At 42.4% G+C, this 26048-nt stretch overlaps 1 protein-coding gene across 1 annotated transcript in view; it reads left to right on the forward strand.

Annotated features, from left to right (window-relative positions):
* The window catches only part of ADAMTS2 (ADAM metallopeptidase with thrombospondin type 1 motif 2), a 168454-nt gene that overhangs the window by 110983 nt on the left and 31423 nt on the right, over window positions 1-26048 (forward strand). The window contains exons 4-8 of the mRNA XM_052689458.1: window positions 2485-2684; window positions 13127-13210; window positions 22875-23031; window positions 23882-23987; window positions 25364-25507. Of these exons, the coding sequence (XP_052545418.1) occupies window positions 2485-2684; window positions 13127-13210; window positions 22875-23031; window positions 23882-23987; window positions 25364-25507 (691 nt within the window). The remainder of the gene's footprint in view (window positions 1-2484; window positions 2685-13126; window positions 13211-22874; window positions 23032-23881; window positions 23988-25363; window positions 25508-26048) is intronic.

Consider the following 26048-nt stretch of genomic DNA (forward strand, 5'->3'; position numbering starts at 1 on the left):
ACATGCAGGAGCACGGCCCAGGCTGCAGGCCTCCCATTCTATGCTTAGTCCAGAAGCACAGTTTTCCTTCTGTCAACAGCTTTTATAGTGAACTGGAAGGTCTGTAGTGTTAGGAGAAAAAGTCACTGAATGATCAATGATTTTTTGTTGGCTTAAAAAAGAATTTTTTTTTTTTTTTTTTGAGGGATTTGTGGGTGAACTGTTAGAGTGGTGCTGTCCTTTGGTTTAGTCTGGATGATTAGCACAAGGGAAAAATACAACCCTGTCTCTCAGCATTTGATTTTTAGAAATGTGAATTTTTCCTGGTGGGAACACAGAGAGTTTCAACAGAGACCATTGTTAGCCCTGCAAATGCCAAGTGTCTGCTCTTGGGAGATGGAGAACAAAGTTGGCACCAATAATTAGCAGCCGAAGCTCTGATTTGGCAGAAGTTGCTGAAAATGAACAAATGATGGAGAAGTCTTGGGATGACAGTAAAATACAATGCAGTTGAGATGACTCTCAGAGTGTTACTGCACAAAGCACGGGGGGAAGGTAATGTGGAAAATACGATTGCTCTTCTCAGGAGCCAGAAGGACGGCCAGCACTGCAGCAGGATGAGATGAGATGAGGGGCAGGGAGGGAGCAGGCAGCCTGCGCTGAGGATGGTAAGTGCTGGATGCCAGGATCACGCTGTGCCTCTGGCACAGTGGGGATGAAGGCGCCGCACTGCTGGTTTGCAGTATCACCTCTGATAGCTCCAGCCTTGCTGCTTATTGCTGTCCTTTTTTTTTTTTTTTTTTTTTTTTTTTTTAGTGAGTAATGAGAGAGGACACGACCGGCAGCCCCTGCCAGCTCAGTCTTACTTTTCTAGAAAGCTTGTAGCAGTTACTGTCAAATTGTACATATAATCTGTAAGGCAAATCAGAGTATGTGATTGCCTCATGATCCTATAGAGAATCTCCCGAGCCCGCTGTGATAGCTCAGTAATTACTTCTGGGCACCAGTGAGGATTAACATTGAGGCTTTCCCAGTGGAGCAAAACAGGAGATAGGGCTGGTGCTGGCTGCCGGAGGATTTTGAGCCCTGACTGAGTCCAGGAGGAGATCACAGCTCCATGGGGATGGAGGAGCACCGCATGGGGCCTTCTCTGTTTATCTGAGGCTGTGGCCTCATGTCATCGAAGTTCCATGGAGAAATGGTAAAAGGCTGTCCAGATATTCCTGTAGTGAGCCTGGTAATCCACTCATCCCAAGCAGCCAATTTTTATGTAAGAATGTCAGTAAGTGAAGATGGAGATTCCACATTCTTTAGTAACATTTCCAAGAGTTGTTTCGTATTTCACCTTTGAAGGTGATGAGTTTAGCCTCCTCCCTGTGTTTCCTATTATGCTGCTGTGAACTGAGAGCTGGAAGCCTTTAATCAACCCTCAGTGCTCCCTCTGCCTGTCCAAGTCTTCGGTCTGACATCTTCTGAAATCAGGAGGTTCTTAGGGAGGACTCCTAGGGTTCTTGAAATACAAATGATAATAACGATATTAACACTAATCATTATTATCCTGTAGGGTGAAATGTCAATAGTCCATATTTTCACGATAATTTTTAGGGCCTACATGTCACATGAAGTGCATCCCGTCCTGCCAAGATACAAGATTTTTGTATCACAGGCTCTGTTTGAAATGGCTCGTAATAACATTGGCTGCTATTGTGCCTGAAGGAGTGGTGTTTGACATGCAATAATGCAAAGTGACATGACAAATCAGAAATGAAAAATGAAAAGCTGTTAAATAATCTCGACTGTAGCTAAAAATGAATTCATCTCGTATCTAAAATGCATTCCTGATTTGTAATGATAAAGGGGATCCATGTCACTACTGCTAAACGATGTGAGTGTATTGAGGAAAGGAGATAATGCATTGAGGGGGGATGTTGGGTTGTTACATGCTCCATAGAAACAGGCTTTGTTGGTAACAGCATTTGCCTGGAAGTATGACTGTGGGCAGTAAGATCAGATTCAAAGCGCAGTGTTGGCCTTTACCTGCTGTTCTGAAATCAAGGATGCCCTTGGTAGCAGAAGATCCCACCATGGTGCATTTCTTACACGTGGCACTGAGCAACACGTAAACCACTGTAGGGATGGGTTGGACTGCAAGATCTTAGTGGTCTTTTCTAACCTTAATTATTCCATGAATCTAAGTACTTTCAAGCAACAATTATTTTACAGCAGATAGCTCCGTTCTTGTCGAGGCCTTGGTGTATCCCTTTGGTCATGTAATTATAACACAGTACCGCATTGTAGAAAGTATTGTTTTTATGTTGCGAAGTAATCTTTCAGGTCAGATTTCTCTCTCATTTAGGTCACCTTTAACTGACATTGAAGGAAAGTTATGCTGTTACATAACATACAGAACGTAACAAAAGCTGCTGCTTCAAAATTACCCCAGCTCACCTGAGACCTGAGCCTGAACCGCTGTCAGTTGCTAATTGTTTGTTTGTCTGATTGCAGCGCCTAACCTGACTAATCTGGATGGTCTCAGTGCACTGAGACTTATTGAAGATCGGGTGCACAGACTGAGGCAGCGCCGCCGGAGGCACGCGACGGATGATGATTACAACATCGAAGTCCTTCTGGGGGTTGATGACTCAGTTGTTCAGTTCCATGGGAAGGAACACGTTCAGAAGTACCTGCTGACCCTGATGAACATTGTGAGTACAGCCCTGCCAGCCGCACGGTGAGATGGCAGTGAGGGGAGGGTGGATGGATGTTGGTTTTGCCGTTTAATGCATCATAGATTTTTCTCATAGCAGGAGGTGAAATAATTCTAGGAGCAAAATCCAGGCCGCTTGTAGAAAAGGCAAAAGGGAGAAGGAACAAAAGAAAAAGGGGCCAAGGAAGAAACTGACAGTGGGACCATTAAAACTCAAAGTCCTGCTTATGTGCTTTGATGGATGGGGGCATAGGGTCAGGGCCTCAGGTCCTCAGAAGTCATTACGTATTAGATGTATATTCCCTTAACTTCAGCTCCCTGCTGAATAACATGGTTTGGAGAACTGTCTTCAAATAGGCTGCATTAGAAACTTCGATTGGCTTATACATTTTTAAAACTGCTCTGTTAAACTCTTTGATTCCTCCAGAATCACTTACAGTCCCAGGCCACCCGCCTACTCCTTGTTCACGCTGCAGTGAAATGCTATGCAGTCAATCACTGAACTTTCTTAGATTGATTTAGTATTTAGTCTGTAGCTGACACCTTTAGGTTTCCTTCATTAAATATTTAATCTTTCGAACCATGGTGCAGCAGACTATATAATGTGGTAGTGAGGAACGCAGAAACTAGAGAATGTTTGGAGGAGCTGTCTTTTCTTTCTAAATATCAGAGCAGTAGACATTTCCACAAACACCTCCAGTACCCCAGCCGTGTGGGGTAAGAATCAAATTTTGAAAAACAATCTCCATTATAGTCAAAGTAAGTAGTATTCTTTTGGCACAAAACTGGCATTGAGTGATGGTCCCCTTCATAGGCACTCATTCTGGGAGGAGTTCCTTCTCGTGCTCACCTGGAACAGAAGTCTGTTTTCAATAGATACTATCAGCAAATATGCGTTCTCTGTGAAATGTTGTTGCATTAAAATTGTAGGTCTGCTCTGGTTTTGACAGATAGACTGTGATTGCTGAAGCTCACAGTAGAATCAAGAGGATGGAGTGTCTGTAGGTGACTTCAAGGCATTCCAGACGCCGGCAGATATATGCACACACTCTGTTCTGTTAGCTACTTTTGTCTGGGGTGCTTTTATCCTAAGAAATATTTTTTAATTATGAAGCTTGTTTTCTCATTACTTTATTGCATTCTTTTAACAATGTGTGGAATGTCAGTGTTTTTCATTTTAAATGAGAGGTAGAATACAGTGTAAGGAAATCCCTTGTGCGATGTAAATTCAATTGCGCTGCTTTTTTATAGCAATATTGTAAATAGTTAAAAATCTGTACTGACATTAGAGTTATTGGGTACTTGGTGTATGCTCTCATGGCTGTAAATACGTGCGTTTTAACAGAAATGACATTGTGAATTTCATCTGTTTGTGTGGTTTGTTTCCTCTGAGGCTTAAAACAAAGTCTACAATGAAACAGATGGTTTTATATATCTCTAAATTAACAAGCCAAAGAGGCCAAACCAGGAATGTGGCAAATGGGCTGAAATAGATTAAGCAGGACTCTACTTATCATGTCACTTAAAACTATTTTTAAGAATTAAAATACACAGTAATGGTAAAGGAGCCATAAATGTTCCAGCTCTGGAATACACTTGTTCCTAATTTTAGCAAACCATCCAACACACAAATTGTAAGAAATAACAGCTCTTAAACATGCTGTCTCTGCAAGTGGTTTAGAAAGTGCAGCCTGTGGAACCATATCCCGGGGCTGTAACAGCTCCTGGCACGGGCAGCAGCTGTGCTGTTGGTTGGTCTGAGGCAGAAACGTGTCCTCTGGGGACGGAGGATGTGTCCCTTCCTTTGTGTCCGGGCTGTGAGGAGCCGCGCAAGGAGGCGCTGGGAAGTCTTTGGCAGCCACAATGTTGTCCTGGTCTTTCCTTCACTAACACTCAGCCAGTTTCTGTAGTCTGCATTTTAGACGAGGGATGGGGTGATGGGGACCAGTCCTCTGTCTCTTTCTCTCCAAGACTTGCTCCGCAGTGGAGAGGCAGACACCAGCTGGTATGGAATGTGTGCTTACAGTCTGGGCCTGGTGAGATACATAGGCCAAGGGGAGCTGAAAGAGAAGAGAGATGGCTGCAAAAAAAAATCTGCTGGAAGATCCCACTGGAACCATCACATTGTGTGTATCCTGCTGGTTTTACAGGCACAATCAATTAGCTTTGTACTTTAACAAGGCATTAAGCATAAAATCAATTATCTTCATACAGTAAGAAGGCATTAAGGGTAGAATCAAGTGTGCATAGCAAGTAAATAAACTAAAATAATAATGGAAGTCTTTACTGGAGATAAAAGGCTGATTGAGAGGGTTGAGTTTCTCTGGTTCCAAAAAATGAAATAAATTCCAGGTGAGGTTTCCCTCGTGCCCAGACTCCTGGAGGCGTAATCGCTTTCCCAGAAGCAGCGCCCAGCTCGCAGCATGGCTGCTCTCCCTGCTTTGCCTGGTTTTGCTGTGCATGATGCTGTGAGCAGTTGTCCTTAATTAACTTTTCCCAGGGATCTTGGGTGGAGCCCTACCACCAACCCAATCAAAACAATATATTTTTTTCAAACCCAGTGCGATGACTTATTCAGTCAATCTGTTTTGTGCTGCTTAACTGATGTGTTACAGTCCACACCTAAAAGCCATAAAATGAGAATAAAACAGAGACTGTGTCCTGGCTATCTTGAATAGCAGTGCTAATATTTATCCTAATGTTTGGAAATTGAAATCATAGCCCCCAGCGAATAGTGAGAGACACACCAGAGGGTTTTTAATGCTTTGGGCTGCAGCCACACATCCCTGTCTGTCTGCCAGCAGTGTCACTGCTGTGAGCCAGGCCTCCTGTCACCCATCTTTACTCCCCCACCATTCCTCATACAGAAACTTGGGTTTCTCTTGACATCCCTTCCTCTCTGCTCTGCACCATGGGGACGTTCGTTCCACCTTTGGAAAGAAATGCCATTGTTTTCACTTCAGAGACGCTCAGCTGCCTCTCACTTGCACCATTTTCTTCTAGCCATCCTGGTGTGTTTCTTCCTTGGAAGGATAGCAGCTTGCACAGGCCTCTGTATTTCCAAGTATAAGCCCACCCACTGCACAAATTATCTTTGTATTTTTAGCATGCAGGACCATTGCAAGAGATGAGAGAGATTTGGGAGCTATCTTGCAGCCCTGATGTTTACTCAAGAACAGGGAAGGTAATTTAATTTCTGCAAGAAAGCAGCAAAGGAATCAGAGATTTTATCTGCTCCTACAAGTGTATGGGAAATATTAAAACCCACTTGACCAGAAGTGGCATTGGAGAACTATCTTGTTCATCAGGAAACAAAAGGATTTCACTGCAGGATGCTGTGGGAGGAGGAGCAGGGCGCTGAGCTGCAGTGGGTATTGGTGCTAGCCAGCCTGGGGCTAAAATTCTCAGATTATTTCATAACCCTCTTAAAATAGTTCACAGTATTAAGCAGGCGTTCTGCTGCCTGCTGCAGAAAAGGAGCAGAGCTGGAGCTGACCATTCACATGGCTGGGCTGGGATAGAGGTCAGCCCACCAGAACCCTGTGTTAAGAGTCACATCCAGGATGAAAATGTGGGTAACAAGACTTCCTAAGAGGCAGAGTTGGAATATATTCATTTACAATATTTCTGCTTTTTGAAACAGCATAGTCTCATGAAAGATGCTCACTTCCAGATAGTATGGAACTTATTGGCTCCATCTGTCTTCAAGTCTTAACCTTTCATGCCCCGTTTTGCATTGTATTTTTTCCCCAGTAAAGCCCCTACCTTAATCTTTTCTTCCTTATTTTGTCTTTCTTCCTCTATTCCCATAGCAGTATTTTTGAGCATTATTTCAAGTACCTCATTTTTTAATGCTGGCAATTGTCATCTTTATGTATATTCTGGAAAAATTTGCCTAAAAGCTGCTCATACTTTGACTTCTGGAGTATTTTGGGGGATGAGAAAATAATCTTTAAATTTGCTTTTTGTTTCTTTGCTGTGAAAGATGTGACAGTGCAACATTTAGTGGCTAGCTTATGTAGCATCCATGTAATGGATACGTGGTCAAAATGTTTATGATACTGAAAGGCAGCTCTGCAAAGCTGAAGTTTCTGCCATCATTTCAATGAGAGGTAGGCTCTAAATAGGATTAATGCCTCACTTGTGGCAAGATTTATCTGGGTATTTTATTATTTATATGCCCTTGAAATCAGTGAGAGTCAGTTTTAACACTTAGCCCATAGAGTTACGTCTGTTCTAAACTTCAAGTGAACATTCCGCTCTGGAACATATAGATTTAACAAATTTTCATTTGAATAACTGAAATCAATGGGAGTTCTGCAGCTGGGGGCATTGGAAAGCCCAGAAGTCTTTCACCTGTGTCTTTCAGCACTACAGATCTCTTTGAAATTATGGCCCTGAGGCGCTCCTGAGTATGTTTTCCATCCTCTTTAATAGGGTGTCCATGATACTACGATGATATGTGAGATTTCTGCTCTCGTGTCTTTGGCTGATGAGGGATGGAGATTTCCAAGTACAGAACAGCAAGTCCCTAATGAGAGGAGAGGGCAGAAGTGCTGCTGGTTTCTAACTGGCAGTTGGATGAAACCTGAAAGCGTGTCTAATTCAAGCTGCTAAAAAGAAAGTGATGATTGAATGCTTTGAAATAATGGTGCAATCTGTATTCAGGATCATGCTTTTTAAACTAGAAAGCATTTCTTAGACAGGAAGGGTATCTAATTAAAATAGACTTCACTGGATTTGTAAAAACTAAGCAACTTATAAGCACCAATACTCATTATTTCAAATCAGTTTACTTCAATGTGTAAGCTTCAAATCTGAACTGACTGTAAGAAATTCCTCTAATGACAAATACAGGTCAATAACTGAATGGCAGCTTGGTTGAAAATTGAAATGTGTGAGAGTTAACTGCTTTTAGACTGTTCATTGCAAACCAGTAGCTGCGACTTGCAAGGAAGGAAGTTTCTGATGAAGCCTCAGAAGATGATTTTTATTCATTATCTTGATTGCTGCCGTATGGTGGGAGTTGTGCCTGGGAGCTGGCACTGGGAGGCCATGTAGAAAGCAGTCCTTCTGAACCCCTACAGAATCTATTCATTTCCATAGGGGGTTATTTCTATTGCCAATTAGGTGAGCATTTCTCATCATAATTAACTGGACTATCCCTTGCTGTTTTGATGTTCTGTGCTATGTCTAGCACTCAGATTTTGGTGATATTCTGGCAGTAGAGGATAATTACTGTTCAAAGATAGATTTTCCTTTAGTGCAAGTACCAACATGAGCTTTAGCCATAAAGGTTGCAGCCGAGGACTTTGAGATGCGGCAGTGTGGTCTGTGTGACGGAGCATGGATAATTAGGATCAGCTTGCAAATGTTGGGTGCTTTCTGTAACCAAGCTATTTAAATAGTTCACTGCACTTATTGCTTTGACGCCATACCCGTGTGCCTCGTAGTAAAATAATACATTAATCTGCTTAATTATTTTATGATACTGGATTTGATTTTATTAGAATGATCTTGAGACAGAACTCAAATACTGAGTCTTTTGGCATAAATGTAATTTACAGCATTTGGAGAAACTTCCCAGAGCAGTGGTTTGTGGGCAAATAATGAGGAGTTCCAAGAGCTTAAGGGAGGAACTGAGAAAAATAAATTTGTTGTACAGTCAGAAAACAGAGTCTATGACCTTTCTAAAACCAGTCTTACAGTCAAACACGAGATAGAGGCCCACAACACAAAGCTACCTTGAGTCTTGCCAACACATCTGCTCTGGGGAATGTTTTTCATTTTGATTAGAGGCAGCAAACTTGGACTTGGTACCATCTCCTCACTCTCACACCAGTGAAGGTAAATCAGGACTCGGACACAGATTCAGATACAGAACAACAGATGCTGATCTCTGTTTCGTAGTGCACATTGCCAGGCACTCCTCAAACTCCCTGTTGCCTCTGTTTTTGAGCTGAATTGTATTTTTCCAAATCTGAGGGCACAGTTTGACCTTTAGGTTGTATATGTGTTGTGTGCTTTCACTGTTCCTTTTTCCCTGGGATACTCAACGATTTTCAGGAGAAAAAAAAAAGTTCCTCTTTGAGGAAGTGAGGAAATGCCTGAAAAGGGAAACTGAGAGCCCCGTATTTTGCCTGCTGGCTTTCTATGTGACCATAGTTTATCCACCAGAGGAGTTGGTGTAATGTTATTCCTGTGGGATTAAGATGAAGCTTTGGGAATGTTAAAAATGTTACTTTGGGAACTTCAAAAACACAAAGGAGGTGATGAAAACCAAAGAGGATAGTGGTGTTTGAAATGAGAACGCATAAAAATAAAGCGGGAGGAGAGTGCTTTTGGGAGAGGTCAGATTACAAACATTTGTGCTCAGTATCCACCATGACATTTCTGGTTCCTCGCCTGTAATTCAAACCAGCCATCCCTTACAGAGACAGACAATCGCTGGATGCCCACCAGGCACTGAGGCTTTGCTGCAGATAATTAAGATCTGATGAATGAGCTGCAACTCGGGCTGGGCTCTAGCGATGGCTTGCCAGGAGCTGTGCTGTCCCACACACATGGTCCTGCTCTGCCCCGCGGCACGTAGCCATGGGATATCTCTGCAACTGTGCTCACACAAGGATGTAAGGGCCGTCCAATGGCCATCTGATTGGGTTGAGTGAGCAAGTGTACGGTGACTGGAAAGCTGGATGAGTGAGCTGCGTCTCGTATGGTGCCCTCTGCAAATGGCCAGATGTGGCTCTGTTGGCTGCTGCAGCTGGGCCGTATCCCTCAGAGGCTGATGGCAGCGGGAGGCTGAAGCTATCTGATGGCTGTTGGTGCTGATGCTTGTGAGCCCGAGGCCGCAGTGCTCACCCGAGCGAGTGATGTTGCATGGGGCCACAGCGACGTGCCTGGGGACCAGCTCATCTGAGATGGTTCATGGTTCAGTGGGACCGAGATCCCTGATAAACTCTGCAGGGAGGAGAACTCCCTCAAACCGCATGAATGAGTTTGCTGATGACTTGCCAAAATATGCAGATCGCAATTCTCTTACTGCATATCTACTTAATTAGAGACTTGGGGAGCCTCTGGATTTCCCCTACAAATCCTACCAGCTGCAGGTAACCTGCGCTGCATCAGGACCAGCAGAGCTGCAGCTGTTTGGTACTATTTGCATCAGAACAATTTTAAAATTCCCTTATAGTATCGGGTCCCATTTTGTTGAATAATATAAACTTGCAGAGCTTCTTTAATGAAGCCTTGTGCATCTCACAAAAGTTTAGCTTTACTTGAGTTGTTGGGTTTTGTGTTTTTTCATGTTTTTTCTGTTTCAGTGTTTTTGAAACAGAAGAAGTTTTTTACAGAAGAAAGTTTTTTACTTACTCTGTTGGCTTCAAACTTGCTTAGGGCAGAAGACATAAAATGAGCAGAGAGGGACAGAAGGAAAAATAATAAATTGAGTGCTTGTTTTCTTAAGCAGCACCAATCTGTGCCAACCTGGTTTCTAAACAGAAGCAGAAATAGAAATGCATATTTTGCTTTGTTTGAGATATCCCACCAAAATAAACCATGATACAAAATTATCTCAAAATAGCTTGTGAACTACAATAGTTTTGTGAAAGTCTCTTTACAGTGTTTCACTGTGCTTTGAATTCTTTCAGCTTTGCCCAACATTCTGCATCGCCCTCTGTAAATGCTGAATCACTGTGGACATCTAACGGGATTTAGTGCAAAAATCTGTGCTTCTGTCCAGGGGCTGTCATTTTGTGATGAGCTTTGTGCATTCTCCTTTCCCTGTGCAGCAGCACAGTTTTAGCCTGTGACTCTTATTGATCTAAGGGCAAGAGATCTATTCGGATTTTTGGTAGGTATAAATCAGGATGCCCTGCAGAAATACATAGGAATAGAGCAGAAGTATTGTGTAACCATTTTTACACCTGTCTGTGTTTATTACATAGATGTCCAAACCTATTCCATGTCTGTTATCTGAAGAAGCACTTCAGTGCCCAGTGCTTCCTGCATTGGACAGGAGCTCAGTGCCCGCAGGGTGCTGGGCTGCTTTGTGCCCCACATAATGGGCTGTGTTTGCTTCACGCTGCTCTCTTGTGGGGCTGGGAGGTGGCATCTTGGAGAAACTGAGCACAGGTTTGTGGAGGCCCCTGTCAGTGCGTGAGAGCGCAGCGCTCAGTCACTTGGATCTCATTTCTTTAATAACTTCCTGAAACAAATAGGTGCAATTTAGGTCATACTGAAAAAAAAGGTAAAGCATCTGTTTCAGTGTATTATCTGTGTGCAGTGAGACGCTGCTGGGAAAGTCACGGTGCAGCTTTGAGAAAGGAGCAGAGGTTCCATTCAGCTCTGGGTGAGGAGGGGTTGGATTCATCCTCTTTAATGAAACCAAGAGCCAGAGTTTTGAATTGACCCACTGTCCTGCAGAAAATCCACTATCCCAAGAGAACTGAGCAGCTTTTTTACAGTGCTTGTGCTTTTCTGTTCATTCACAGTTTGTTTGTTAGATGTCATTTGCATGAACAGTCAAACAGTGTTTCAATTCTGTTCCATCAACATTTTCATGCCAAGTTTCATTTTGGCACCCAACAGTGATACGGTTGTTCTGTTACTCAGCCATTGTTAGAAGAGGCTTAGGTTAAATTCTGGAAGTTAATGAGAGAGTGGTCTGCAGCAATTTGGATTATGCGTTATGAACTAATTAAATTCTTATTTACATGCCGTGCTTACTGTCTTCTACAGAGGAGTTCTTGTTCAGTACTCATTTCACGTATAGGTAATTTGCAGCATATTGCAGCCTCGCGTCACGGATGTGTGCGCTGTCTTCCCTGTACACAAAGAATGGGGCAAATTAATATCCCTGCCCCCCTTGACAACGTGTGAGGGTCTTTTTCCTGGGTGAAAGCATGTTTGTAATGCGGAAGGCATGTTTGTATCTCACGTCTTTACAATCTGTGTTCAGTAATGGTTCTCAAAGTTAGTAATCTTTAGATACAGGAATATAGAGTTAGTCTTTTGAAGTAGTATTTATATGCACAAACATGTGATGTAATTTCCAGAGCCACTGTTTACAAAGCAGATCAGCAGGTCAGGGTGGGCTGCTGCTCACAGCCATTACTGTGGGATGCTCAGGATGTGAAATCTGGCCTCTTACCAGGCATAACATCAGGCTCTTATACTAAAAATACTGATAAAATGAATTTAAATCCACTTCAAAATGTCAATTGAGATTGCTTACTAAAATCAACGCTGGTGTATTCAGCTTTAATTGTTTTTACAGATGAAGGATGAGCCATTGGAAGTAGAGCTGATTGAAGAAACAGTACATAATTTATTGTTATGTTTCTAATGAAAGTTACCCTGAACATTACTTATTAGACTGCAGTAAGGAATCTGTGTTTTAGGAGGAAATGAGATTTGTTTCTATCCATGGAGCAGACCAGTTTGGTGCAATCCTTCCCAAGAAGAGGCTTGCCCTGCAGGCAGTATCTCATCTGTCTCTTCTGATTTGTGAAGCCAAACCCCTGCTGTTTGGCAGAGCGCACTGGTGCCAATGAATGGCCTGGTCTCATGCATCCATTCATCGTGGAGTATCCAGATCAGCCCCTTTAACAGCTGATATTAGCCTAGCTCACTTGTGGCAGTGTTTCCTAAGTCATCTTTATTCATCCCCCTTTCATTTTGCACTGTAAATATTTACCATTCTCTTTTCAGTGTTTATAGGGTGATTTGTATCACTGTGTCCATTTGGTTACAAAGCTGTCTTGTTAAAAAAAAAGAACAAAGAAAAAAGAGTTTTTTGTTTGCCAGTGTTTTTTAGCTTTCATTCTGCTTGCAAAGTTTAATGCTGATTGGTTGTGACATGCAATGCAGTCAGTCCATGTGGCCGACCAGGCCTTTGGGGGGAGGTGTATCCTCTTGTCAGAATGCCACTTGATGAGTCCCAGATGGAGGAGTTACAGGGTGCAGATCTAGCACATCTCTTTCGGGACAGAGGCAGCCCCAGGGTCTGCCCCTCTGCTCCGGAGCCCCATTCCCATGAGTGATCTCAGAATGGAGCTCCTCTGGTTTGTGTTCAGCCCGTGTGCTCAGGTAGGGCAGGGCAGCGACTGGGGGCTCTCCATCAGAGGCAGGAGCTTGGTCATGGAATCCACCATGATGTACTGCTCATATGTATAAGTCTGTTTAGGTTGGCGATTAAATTCCTACTAGCATGAAGACTCTAATGTTATGTTGTTTTTAAATGATTTAAAATGAATTATGGCCTATTCAGAAGCTAGAAAATAAAAAAATTCCTTCTAGCATCAGTGGAATGTTGCCCATTTTATGTATAATCACAAATGATCTTTGTCTTAATGACAGCATAGCAAAGGTGCTGCTTTAGCATTTGCTGTCTGTTACCTGTTGCCAGCACTGTGGCTGAAGCTCTGACCTCTTTTGCAGGTTAATGAAATTTACCATGATGAATCCCTGGGTGCTCACATCAACGTAGTCCTGGTGAGAATAATCCTGCTGAGCTATGGCAAGGTAAGGAGAGGTTGTGTTAAATGGAGGAGGTTGAGATCTCTGAACTTGATTCATCATGTACGAATGCAAAGAACATTTATCTTTATGGGTATTTCCTTACAATTTGAACTTCACACTAGGAAAATAACCACTATTTGTTCTGTGTTTTCCCTGTGTCATTTTAACTTGCTACTTAGCTCTGACAGTCTGTCTTTTTAGACTTGTTTGAAATGATCCACGGGATGTTATGAGCATCTTGGTTCCTTAGAGAAATGTGAAGTTTTGTGGTGGAGCAGTATGTAAGTATCAGTGAACACATGCTGGATCAGTTCTGCACGATGAGCATTCCAAGAACTCACTTCACCTTGTGCTTAAAATGGGTTGGTTGGACTACATGTGTTTAAAGTTAAGAGATAGGGGCCACAAGGCAAGAGCTCTGCAGATTGAGTCTGTAGTCAAGAATTCCAAGTGTTTTCTTGCCGTTTCTAAGGGAGGGATTGCTCCACAGGCAAAACTCACTTAAAGAGAAATGAAATGCTACTTGGCTCCAAAAGTTTTAATCTGCTCAGTACTGATGACTTATGTAGACTAAATCAACATCAGCCTCCACGGTAGCTGGAAGAGGATGTTTGAAGTACATTGATAAACTTTTTGTTTAAGGACTGCACATCCGGCTGCTCGAAGGAGAGCATTAAAATCTATTGGCTTTTTCTGTGACGGGGTTGCTGGTATTTGCATGCTCATGTAATAAACGTGGGGGCTGGAAGATTCCATGTATATTCATGCAAGAAGCTGAAAGTCAAATCCGGCTGAGTGTCGGTGGTGAAGCTCCTTTGACAGTCACCTCTTACCCTGCTCAACTAAACGTTCTAAACCAACCCATCTCTGCTCTTCTTGCAGAGACACACAGCAATGTCAGTAAGTGTTTTGGGTCAGCTGTATGTCCTAAAATCGAAGGTAAAAGAGGTCGCATTTTCTGTTTTGTGATCGAAAATTTGTGGTGTCTGATTATTGACACTAATGACAGCAATTGGAGGGATTGCAGCTCGACCAATCATTCTCAAAAGTATCTCATTGCAGCAGTGGTTGAAACACGTGGAGTCACCACATGGACTGGTCACTTCTTTGCTGTCCTAATTTCATAAGTATTTCATAGTTGCTATGCCTGCCCGTCTTGAGCTCGATCATTCTGCATTGGTAGTGGTGTGAACTCAGCTTCTGCTGCATTTTCTGATGGAAGATCAGAAATAAAACATTGCCAATTGATTATTTAAAAGTTATTATCTGACATTAATCTGCTTCACAGAGTGGAGTTGGTGGAGCATGGACACCTCCTTTCCTGGTGGGCCTTTGGACACATCACTGAAAAGCTGCAGGTGGCACTGTATGATCTGCTTATGGATTGTCATTAATGGGTTCTAAACCCATAATCCATAGCAGACCATGTTTTAGTTGCCCTGTAAGATTCAGCAGAACACAGTTCCAAATAAGTTAACCCAAATAACCATGAAGAAAATTTCTCTTGCTCAGAGGGAAAAGTTGGGATAGTTCTTATTTTCAGAACCTGTTCTTGAGTAATTAGAACAAAGCCCTCAATATTTTATTAGCCTGCTAAAACACGCAAGCATTAACATTTTTCTGAAGTATATATTCAACGTACACAGTAAAAGGAATGGTGTGTGGACAAGTTAAGCCAGTGCATAAAGCAGCCTGCTTGGCTTTGCAAGATGAAAATATTATCCCAGTCTTGCTTGAATAAGCATTTATTTTCCAAGTGTGTAGCAGATATCTTCAGATTCACTCACTTTATTGAAGGCAATTTATATATATTATCAAGGGTGCCATTTAAATAATCATAATAATTACATTATGGTTCTGTAACTGATGAAGTATGTACCATCAGTGTCAGATTTCTGACAGCACTCTGAGCTATTGCCAATTCTCAACCCTTAAGCAGCCTTTTACTGTACTGTGGTTGGGTTTTTTGTGTATGGTTTTGTGTTTTTTTTTTTTTTTTTTTTTTAAGAAGAAGAAGATGATTATATTATTTTATACAATGTCATCTTTTGATAAGAATAATGTGGACAATACTTGAGTTGCATAGCAACCAGCTTTTCTGTGGCTCTTGCTAGGAGGTACTCCATTCCTTCAAGCATACTTCTTAATATTTTCAACCTAACAGAGCTGTACATTCGAAAGTTTCAGTAATTTTATTAAGAGCATTAATTGCCTTGGTAAGGTGAAAAAATAGGTGTTCTCTGGTGACAACACGTTCAAATTACTCCATGGGCAAGTTCAAAAGATCTGACACCATTTTACTGTAGTATACTTCTGTGTATGCTGTCACTTCTGGACAAAGGCTGAAGCTGTGGCAGGTTGAGACCATTGGCACAGAATGACATGCAGGGGCACTGGGGCAGGTTTTGCATCCTGCTCTGTACCTGTGTAGATCTGGGTGCTGCTGTGCACTTCTCTGCATTTTTATATTGACCTCCTGAGACGATGGCAGGGATGCTGCAAATCAGTAAACAGAGCACATGCCGTGCATTTTTCTTCAAAAGGGAAAAAGAAGAGCTGGCTTGTTTATTCCTTTTTGACTTCAGTAGTAGGTAGATCAGTTCCAAAGTTTGGAAAACGCAGAATCACTTGAGAAGAATATTATTCAGTGTTTTAGCAAAGTCTTCCATTAACATCTATTTTGACTGTAACAGTTCTGTAGCCCTGTGAGCTCTACAGCATGCAGGGAAATAGCCAAAGAACCACCATCACCGAGTGCGAAGGAGGTGGCAAGAGATGAGCTGAGAATGGACTTGGAAGCTCTGACTGGCTATTATAAAACTTGTTTTGAAGCTTTTAAACCCTGAACACTGCCTAAAATCCTCTCATCACCTCTTTGAGGTGGATGAATAAAGATTATTTTTCCCACTTTACAGCTAAAATAACAAAGGCGCTCAGCATTATTCTGGAGGCCACACGGAAGGTCACTGGCAGTCTGGGGATAAGAGCTCATAAATTCCTGGCTCCAGCCCCACGCTCTGTCCATCCACAATGGTGACTTTGTGTGTAGATGAACCACCCTTAGACAGCAGCAGAGAATAGCATGCGTTCGCTGCAAAGGGAGTGATTAAGCCAGTTATTACTGGAAAAAAAAGTCATTAAGACTTTCACAGGAACTGCATGAATTTCAATAAATGCAGCTACCTGAGGAGTTATGAGAGTTATTTCTTGGGAAATCTGGACGTGGCTGTGCAGGACACCTCTGAGCTTTCCTGTGGAGCAGCATGCATGACTCTGGTCACTGGGATGCATACCTGCACGGCCTGGGACAGGCTGGGGAGTGCTGCTCTGTGCTCAGCTGAGCTGGAAACCTGGGAGAAGGATCTGTGTTAGCTTCGGATCCGTGTTGGCCCCAGAACAGTGGTTGTTGGCCATGTGAATGTCATCAGATTGAAGAGGAACCTGACCACCAGGGCAGAGAGACTTTCAGAAAGATGAGGGGAGGGAAAAGAACCAAATGGTTTTAAGGTGATGAGTCAGTAGGAGCATCACATGAGCTGGCTTCCTGCCATCTCACAGGGCAGGACAGTTAACTGAGAAGGGTTTTTCAATTGTGTGTTTAGATAACTCAGAACTCCTGCTGCCTTCATCTTCATGGGACTATCTTTTCACAAAAAGGTGTTTTCTCTGCCATCTGACCTTTATGGGGCTGTGCTCAGTGTGAGAGGGCAAGATGCTCTTGGTTCAGCCTGGCTGGAAAGCATCAGTCCAGCCTGAGCCAGGCTTTTCTCTCTTTCCCACAGGGTAGCACAGGTGGTGCAGCTGGGATGGAAGGACAAGCCAGCTCTCTAACTTAACTCAGGTGTTTGACCTCACATTCTTCAGTGACCTGGGCTGGAAAGGCTCAGAGCTCCCCTCCTCCCTGCTTGTCCTTGGAAGGGGTGAAGGCTCAGCCTGAGAGCTGAGAGTTGTGCCCAGCAAGGCACCAGTTTTATTAACTGTAGTCACAGAACAGCTGAGCCTGGGAGCGCAGAAAATTCTTAGAAAGAGTTTTAAGAACTGATGGATGTTTGCTGGTTGAGAATGATAACCCATTTATGTGTGTTTTCTTGCTTATGAATGGTATTTATTATGTAAATTATGGAACACCTGGCAGTGTCAGCAGGAATCAAGCATTGATCTTGCAATGTTGTCTACAAACTAGGAAGAAGATGAAGTTCTTGTCCCAGTCTCTGGCCTTCTCCAGTGACTGATTCTGCACAGGCTTAGTGGCGACGCAAGAACTTCCATGTTATTTACAAGTTTAGCTGCTGTTCTTATTTTTGCATTGTTTTTATTAGTTCAGGGGTGAAGATGAGTGAAAATACTTCCCCTCTTAATTTTATCTGTGGGAATTGATGGATTGCCTTATTTAGATACTAGACACATAGCTAATAATTTCCTACAGTGATCTGTTGGAACCTTGAAGAGTGTAAAGTTGGCTGATAGCATAAATAGTGCTTTGTATTCCTGTTCTGCTTGTATTTATTCAAAATTAGAGACTGAAAAATGTTTACAAACTGCTGCCATAAGAAAGCTTTACAAATCCTTTGAATGCAAAATGACAGTTTGCTGAATGAGCTATTTTTGTTAGTTTGGTTACCATGGACACGAGATAATTCTTTTTATTTATTTTTTGCTTGTCTTGTTCAGGGTAAGAGAAGAATATAAAAGATTTAATCCAGTGTACAATGAACAATAGAAGTGCCAAGTAGAAGGAATGTAAGTGGTGTGTTTTGCAGAGATGTTACACGTTCAAGAAGGGAAAGTCATACTTTGTCTCCCAGGAACGCTCCAACTTTTCTGCCATAGCTTGGAGTCTGATAAGTGCAAGCGTATCTCTGCTCCTGGAGCTGCTGAGGAGCTGCAGAGCCCTCCCCGTTGGTTCTCTTGGAGCACCACCTAATGGACGAGCAGGGGAAGGTGCTTTTCCAGCAAGCTTCTGACCGGTCCTTCTGACCCTGTTAGTAAGCACTCACTCATCTACACTGCTGCAAAGCTGTACTCAGCTATTGCAGATGGCAGGTAAATAAGGCACTTGGTTAATGAAAGCTGCCACTGTATTGGTGGTACCAGTGTGTTTTTTACACATACTGGCAAACTGAAGGCTCTGGAAAGTTTGGGTTGAATATAGACTAAATTTGAAGTTTTCTTCTACGAAAACCTTGTATTTGAAATTCTCAAAGAATTATTTGATGTCTTTCTCAGTTTCCAAATTCCTTTCAAAAGTACTTGCAGGGCTTTGCAGTACTGATTGACTTGTTCTTCAGTGTCTTAATAACAGAGAATTGAACATCACACTGATAACTCCCTGAAAGACAGAGTGAATAGCTTAGAAGGCTCAAAGAAACCTGTATCTATGTAGCAATGACCTTAGAATCATTTCTTATTGCCCTCCTTTGACTCTTGTACTAATAGTTGTTGCAACTCATTCCTCTTCTATTTGTGGTTATTTTCTGCCGAATTTCTCTAAAAAGGAAGGGGAGCAGAAAAGATGTGAATCCAGAATCAGAAAAGAAGGCAACTGGAAGGCATCAGCAGATGCTGGGTTTTTGAGAGCAAGGATCCCAGCTGTCTCTCTGGGCAGGCTGTCCTCACAGCCCTCCATGGTGTCTCCCCACATGGCGCTCCCAGCCAAGGGAGCAAACATCCATCTGTTTCCACCAGCAGCTCTCTGAAGTGCCCACAGATCTTTTGCTTTTCTTGCAGTGAGAAGGAAAGTTTCTCTTTCCACTGGCAGCCTTCCTGCTGATCAGCTGAGTAATGCTCTCCACAGGCCTGCTGTCCTCTTTGGAAAGAGGTCCTTCCTGGCCAAGCCTGCTCCTCAGCCAGCTGTGGGCTCACGTGTTCCTGGCAGTGCAGGTCCATTGCAGGCCAACAGTAACACCTCCACCTCCTCTGCACAGCCAGCCTGCTGCCCCCAGACTGTTTGCTGCATGACAGAGAGGGAATTTTGCTTTAATTGCAATCCTTATTGCTGCACACTGTTCATCTCTTTTGCTCTTTTCCCCTCACTTTGTCCATTTAATAAGGGGTTGGGATTTTCTAAGTTTGATGAAAGCTGCCCACTGATTTCAGAGAGAATGTATTATCAAGTGTTATCTCATATTTCTGCAAGAGTAAATTCCCAGACGGCACCCTTCCAAAACATACTGCATCTGCCCTTGTTAGCTGTGCCTCATCCCATGGTTTCCTACACACCTTTCTTGCAGGACAGCAGCACTTATCTTTGGAGTCAGGGTTACTGAGCAAGAGAGAATAAAAATTTATTGTGAAGCCACATCTGTCTCAGGAAATCTCTGAATCAAAAACCACTGGGCAATTGGAGGTTATCTGAGGGAAGTACCGAACTATGCTTGGGTCCTGTAAGTATCCTCCATAGGCAGCCTGTCATCTGCCATCAGGAGAAGGCATGGCTTCCATGGGCCTTAAACCTGAACCAGGTCTGTGCAAAACACAGTAGGGATTAATCGGATCCTAAATCAGCATTTTCTCACCCATACAATATTTCCTACTCTGTGATCACACCAATTCCAAATGAAACGTGACTCAAGACGGAGCTGGGAGCTTCAACTAAAAACACTGACATTCTGCTTAGCCATTGCCATCAGTTGCTAGTGTTGGATAAAATAATAGCGAACTGTTGTTTATTTGAGAATTCATGAGCACAGGAAGATCCCAGCACTGTGCCAAGGTTACTATTAGTACTGCTGAAGGCATTCTCATTTGGAAGTCTTTGACAAATTGCAGAAAGTGGAAATTCAGGTGAAAATTTGCTAGCAACCGAGTGGATTTCTTTTTAGGTATCTATATTACTGTGAAGAAAGATGGAAGATTAGTGAAGAAATGATATGAATGCTCATTGATCTTGAATACTTTTTGTACAGCAGGTATAACTGAGTTTCTCCTCTTAGTCTCTGGCAGCCCTCCTACTGATGTAGGAGGCTTGCTGTTCATACCAGTAGCACATAGGCATCTATAAGAATGGATTTCCTAATGGATGTCTCATTTCGTAGCTTAAAGTAAACAAGTCAATTTTATACCTGCCACATTTCTGATTTAAAATCGTGTCATTGGAGAAGAAGTTGGGCTGTCAGCTGCAATACATTTACAGAACTGCATGTTCTGTTTCCCTTTTTATGGCAGAGGGTTTTCCTTCAGTTTGCCTGGTGTGTCAGTTGCAACAACAACAAAAAAGGCACAATTCTCAATGTTAGCCAGTCACTTCTCCTTTCATTTGCTTGGAGAGATGCTCTAAAAGCTGTTGTTGTAAATAGGCATTGAGATTCTCTTGGCCTAAGGCAGTGATTTTGCTCTCCAGAATGGGCTTCTGTATGCAAAGAAAGCTGTTGTCAACTCACGCCAAAAGCCAACGCAATGCCCAAACCATGGGGGCTGCTGCAGCAGGCTGATCTGATCTCTGGCAGACTGTCTTCATCAGAAGAGGGCTCAAGAAGTCCTGCTGTTAATTCACACCACAATTTTGCTTTTGTACTGGGATTCATTGGCAAAGGTTGCAGTTGAGGAGGTAGGGAGGGGATGACTCAAGACAGGAGAAAACTGTGAAGTGGTTATTTAAAAATTACTGCCTTTTTCATACTCCTTGCTTGTTTGCTGATCACGCAGAGATGGCTTTGCAAATACTGAGATGGCCTCAACCAAAGCACATGTTGATAATTGATACTTTTTGTTTATTTTCTGATCAGTCATAAAATGAAATTACTTTCGTTTTGTAGAAGGTATAGAAAGAGATCATTGTGAGACAAAGAATTACAGTGCACTTTGTAAACGATTTTTCAATCATACTCACGGCTTAAATTTTTTCAGCTTCAGGTTACAATGTTCTTTGCTTTTTGAACCTTGTAGAAGATTTCTCACTGGACTTCTTTATGGGACAGGTTTTTCTTCTGAAGCTTTGCAGAAGGGAGATGAAGGTGGAGATGTTGTAGATAGTTACTTGCTCTTGAACCACTGATACATGCTGCCCAGGACCTCGCTGACGGTCACGCTTAGTTTAGCTGAATAGGATTTCTGCTTGAAGAGCCAGGACTTTCCTTGTGTTAGTCACTCAAGGTTTGTTCATGTCTGTTCTAATAAACACATGAAGATGCAGTAAAGGCGTCGTTACTCTCTCACCATTTCAGCATGATTATTATTCTGTTTCCAAGGGAATTATGGCTGGAAGAAGCATGATCCAGCCTGGGGTTGTGTTACAACCTTTTCATTCCAAAGTGGTGTCAGATTCCAAACTGTACTTCTATTTGGTTTATTAATTTGTTTTTCTGAACGTTACAGAGTTGTAATATCCCATTTTTGCCAAAATCAGGCCTCAGTTTGGCAGGCTTTTCTTTTATCAACTCCAGTTGTTCTTCCACAACCCTTTGAGGATTTTCTTTTTCATGCAGTCAATACTCTGCATGCTCCATCGTGCGCTCAATTAGAGGACATGTCAAACACATCTGTATTTAAACAGGAACTATGTTACTTCTCTCTTATTTTTGGCCCTGGCTATTTCTGCTGTGAACTATCTATCTGGGAATTAGAAATGCTTACAGTACAGTACAGTGTCTAAATTGTAGTGGTTTGTGTTATGATTACGATGTTGTCATGGTAATATAATTTTTGTAAATGAAAAGCCAGGGTTTGCATATGTAGTTCTTACAAGTCCTGGAAGGCCTGGAGTGGGTCAATTAGTCATATATTTTATAACATCCCACATATAATGTGCTTTTTTGAGACTTAATGCACAGTATTAACAAGAGTTAGCTGGAAATTTTTAAGTACTATTGGGGAAAAAAAATAAGGTAAATGCAGTAGCTGGATTTTAAAGCACCTTTTTCTTTCTCATTAGAGGGAACTGTCCTTTGCACCCACTTAGCACACATCAGCTTGTTCAAATCAGCCAAGTCATGACAACACAACAGTGATGTAATGTGTGGCTTACAGGCAGAATAAAGGTGTACCACATTGGGAAGACAGAGTCTTCTTTCTGAATGATTGTGAAATACAGAATGGGTTAAAGAGAAAGTGTTTTAAAATACAGTCTTTGGGAACATCTGTTTCTCCAAGTTATGACTCAAGTACAGCTGGACAAAGTACAATTAGTGTTTATTCTCAGTAGAGCATCCAGTGGTGTTCAGAAGTCTTGAGTGCGTGGCAAAGGAGGCTGATGAGCCAGGGCTGGGTGCTTGCAGTCTGCCCTTGCTATGGCTGTTGGGCTCTGCCCTCCCTGCACTGGGCTAGGCTCTGCGGGCCTGGCACCACTGCAGATCCCATAGGGATCCTGTAGTGTTAGGTTGGAAACAATATCTCCAGGCTTGAAGTGATGGTGTCAGCTGGTGCTGGGATGGCATAGAGATTTTAATGTGCATTGCACAATACAATATTGAAAATACCTGTTGCTTTTTTTTCTCTAATTGTGTCTTACACTTTATGGGTATGCCACAGAAATCATATTCGATCTACCTGTGAATGTTAACTATTTTCTTACTTTCTTGTCTCAGTAAAATTTGTTCGTAAAGCATAATAATCTCTTTCTTAAGAGTTCTAGTGGAAGTGGAAAATTTGTTCTAGTGCTTAAGTAGGCTGGGAAAGAATCACCCTCGCTCAGTAAATAACTGCTACTGTCTTTTCTTCTGGGCACGCTCAGTCCATGAGTCTGATAGAGATTGGGAACCCTTCTCAAAGCCTGGAGAACGTGTGTCGTTGGGCCTACTTGCAACAGAAGCCAGACACCGGGCATGCAGAATATCATGACCACGCTATCTTCCTCACGAGGCAGGATTTTGGTCCATCTGGCATGCAGGGTAAGACGTGTGTCAGGTTTTGTTTGGTAAATGGCAAAACTTCTGAGCAACATTTGCGTTTATCACTGTGCAAAGCTAATTGTGCAGTTCAAATTTTGCTTAGCTTTGGTCAACAATTTCTTTCCCCAAACGCTCTGCACATGACCGTTTTCAGTTGTAACTGTTTCATGCATTGCATCCTAACTGATGGGATTACTTATGGGATCATTTCTTTGCTCTAGCTGAAGGCAAGCAATTGAGATCCCTATGTAAACAATCCTGAAAATGCCCAAAGATAAGGAATAGATTTTGTGTTTAAAAAGTTGTTGCAGTAAAGATTGCCAAGAAATGCTGTCACCAAGAAGTCTGGAACAGCAGGACCAAGTGTTGTGCACTTTTTCCTTTCCTTCAGGTTCTGCCTCTTTGTGAGATCAGGTTTGTTCACTGGAGGGGATAAATCTCCTGTTCATTTTGAATTGGTCAGATCTGCTGTCAGCATAGGGCGGGGGCTTTGCTCGTGTGTTCCTGGGTGCTGGAAGTGCACCGAGCTCAGGAGCTGCACAGCACTGTGTGGTATCCCTTTCCTCTGTTGCCTTGTGTACTCAGAGAAGGCAAATGCAGAATGGTCCAGGATGTGATAACAACCTTCTGACTGAGCTAGGAATATAGTTTCAGTTGGTTAACAGTGTGATCTCATCTGTTTCATGGATGAGAGAGCACGTTATTAAATGTCTGGGGACAGAGGTCTCTTTTTATCTATGAGAGGACCAGTTACCTGTAATTCATGTTGCAAAGGGGAAGACTGTTTTCCTGGAGTTTCACGTCACTTTTCCATACTTATTCCTTTTCTGAAACGTGGTGTTTCTCACAGGCTATGCTCCAGTCACAGGAATGTGCCATCCTGTTCGAAGCTGTACTCTCAATCATGAAGATGGTTTTTCATCTGCATTTGTGGTGGCTCATGAAACTGGACATGTGTGAGTAGAGCCCTGGACATCCCGTGTTTCATCCTATGTCTTTGATGCTGAGAGATAGCTGTGACACTGGGACAATGAAGTTCATGTGAAGAAATCATGTCCATGTCCACATGTCATTAGCTCTCGCTTCAGATCTCAGCTCTGTCAAGATTTTATTTATGATCTGAAGTTTTATATTCAGGTGTTTTTCAAATGGAAAAAGGAACTAATACCAAAATACCTCCCAGGACTGCTGTGAAGCTAGATTGAATGATGCTTTATAGTCTCCTGGTGAAAATGTAAAATACTCATTGGGATGAAATATGAATTTTTTAAGTTAATGGAATACGTGATTCTTCCATATTAAATCAGCACATCTGATATGGTACTGCTGGTGAAGGAGAAAATACTGCAAAGGAAAAAAAAAATGCTAAGCACTGAAATTGCAACTATATAAAAATATAAGAACATAATCATTTTATTGATGTGACTTGATTTGGTCTCTCCCAGAGCATTTCAGTTTCTCTGTTTGCAGAGGACACCCACTGACTGCCCATTTTCTCTCAAGAAGAACAACACTTCCCAGAAGGCCTTTTCTGAACAGTCTTAATCTATTATATTTTCCCTAAGAAGGCCTTCAGGTCCTGTTCTGTCTGTTTTATTAGAAATTATGGAGGGCTTTAAATGAAAAAATCACCAAAGTTCATTGAATCTCACTGCAAATGTATCTAAATTAGACAGGAGCATAGAATTGATGCCTATCTGGTGTTGGGTTCCAGAATTTTTGAGTTAGGATTGTAAAGAGTGTACACTGAGCTCTAGAAGAGAGATCACTGGAGATAGTTTGTGATCCCTGAAATTGCATTAAGCCCTGATCTGCTCATTTGACTTTGGTAACATACACAGTGCCCATGTTAATCAAACAGCATGCACAGAAAAACACAATCCAAGATCCACAGTGTGGAACTGCTACAGTGGGCAGTAGCAGCAGCTGGTGTAACTAGCTTTCAGTGTGGATTTTTATCCCCCCACTTGGCTACAATTGCAGGTTAATTCAAATCAAGGAATTTCCAAATGCCTCCAGAAAGGAGTATGAGTAAATTTCATTTATTCTGCTGGAGAGGAGACCAGATCCTTAATCCAGAAATGGATTCATTTAGCCATAGTTATTCAGAAACGTATGCACACACAGAAGTCCAAAGATGGGATTTTCAGTCTATTTCAAAAGTGGATGTTGAGTTAATCCCATGAAAGTATCTTAAGAGCCAGTACCTGGGACGTGGGGTATAACAGTGTGACTGTGATCACCCATGGCAACATTTGGGGTACAAAAATGTTTGGTCACTTGGAGTTTGTCTGCAGTGTGACTGTGCTTGCTCTCTCCTGTGCCGGGGCAGTTTAGGCATGGAGCATGATGGCCAAGGAAACAGATGTGGGGACGAGGTCCGCCTGGGGAGCATCATGGCCCCCCTTGTGCAAGCTGCCTTCCACCGCTTCCACTGGTCCCGCTGCAGCCAGCAGGAGCTGAATCGATACCTCCAGTGAGTAGCTGTTCAGCTGCCTCTCAGCTTTGATTAGGAAACCTCTAAGAGCAATTTTGCTTTTAGCATTCGTGCAGCGTTTGTGCTTTATTCTTTCATTACTTACTCGAATGGGGTTGAATAAAGCAAAGAAAGCCACCCCCAGCCTACTGGGAACCAGATGGCTCTCGTGGATTGCAAATAATAAAGCAAATTGTCAATGAGTTTGATTTCAGTTCATTTAGTTTACTTCTGTATTCATTTCCAGACTGTTGATAGTGTGTGGGAGACACTGGTACTCACCTCCTTGCTGACTTTCCTTCTTCCCTCACGTAGGCTTTTGCTTTTGCTGCAGGAATGCCTGTGCTATCTTACAGATACCAGATTTGGCTTCAAGAGCTGTTGATTGCTTATGATGACTGTCAATGATGAGATGGTGCTCTTTAAAAAAATGGAATTCTGCCCTTTATAAGTTCTTAGAGGTCTTCTGGACCTAATAGATCTCTAAAGAAAGAACATGATTCTGGAATTAATTTTTCAGTGGTGTCTTTTCGTTTAAATA

The sequence above is a fragment of the Tympanuchus pallidicinctus genome, unplaced genomic scaffold, assembly GCF_026119805.1.
Source record: "Tympanuchus pallidicinctus isolate F22 unplaced genomic scaffold, pur_lepc_1.0 scaffold25, whole genome shotgun sequence".
NCBI classification, from domain to species: domain Eukaryota; kingdom Metazoa; phylum Chordata; class Aves; order Galliformes; family Phasianidae; genus Tympanuchus; species Tympanuchus pallidicinctus.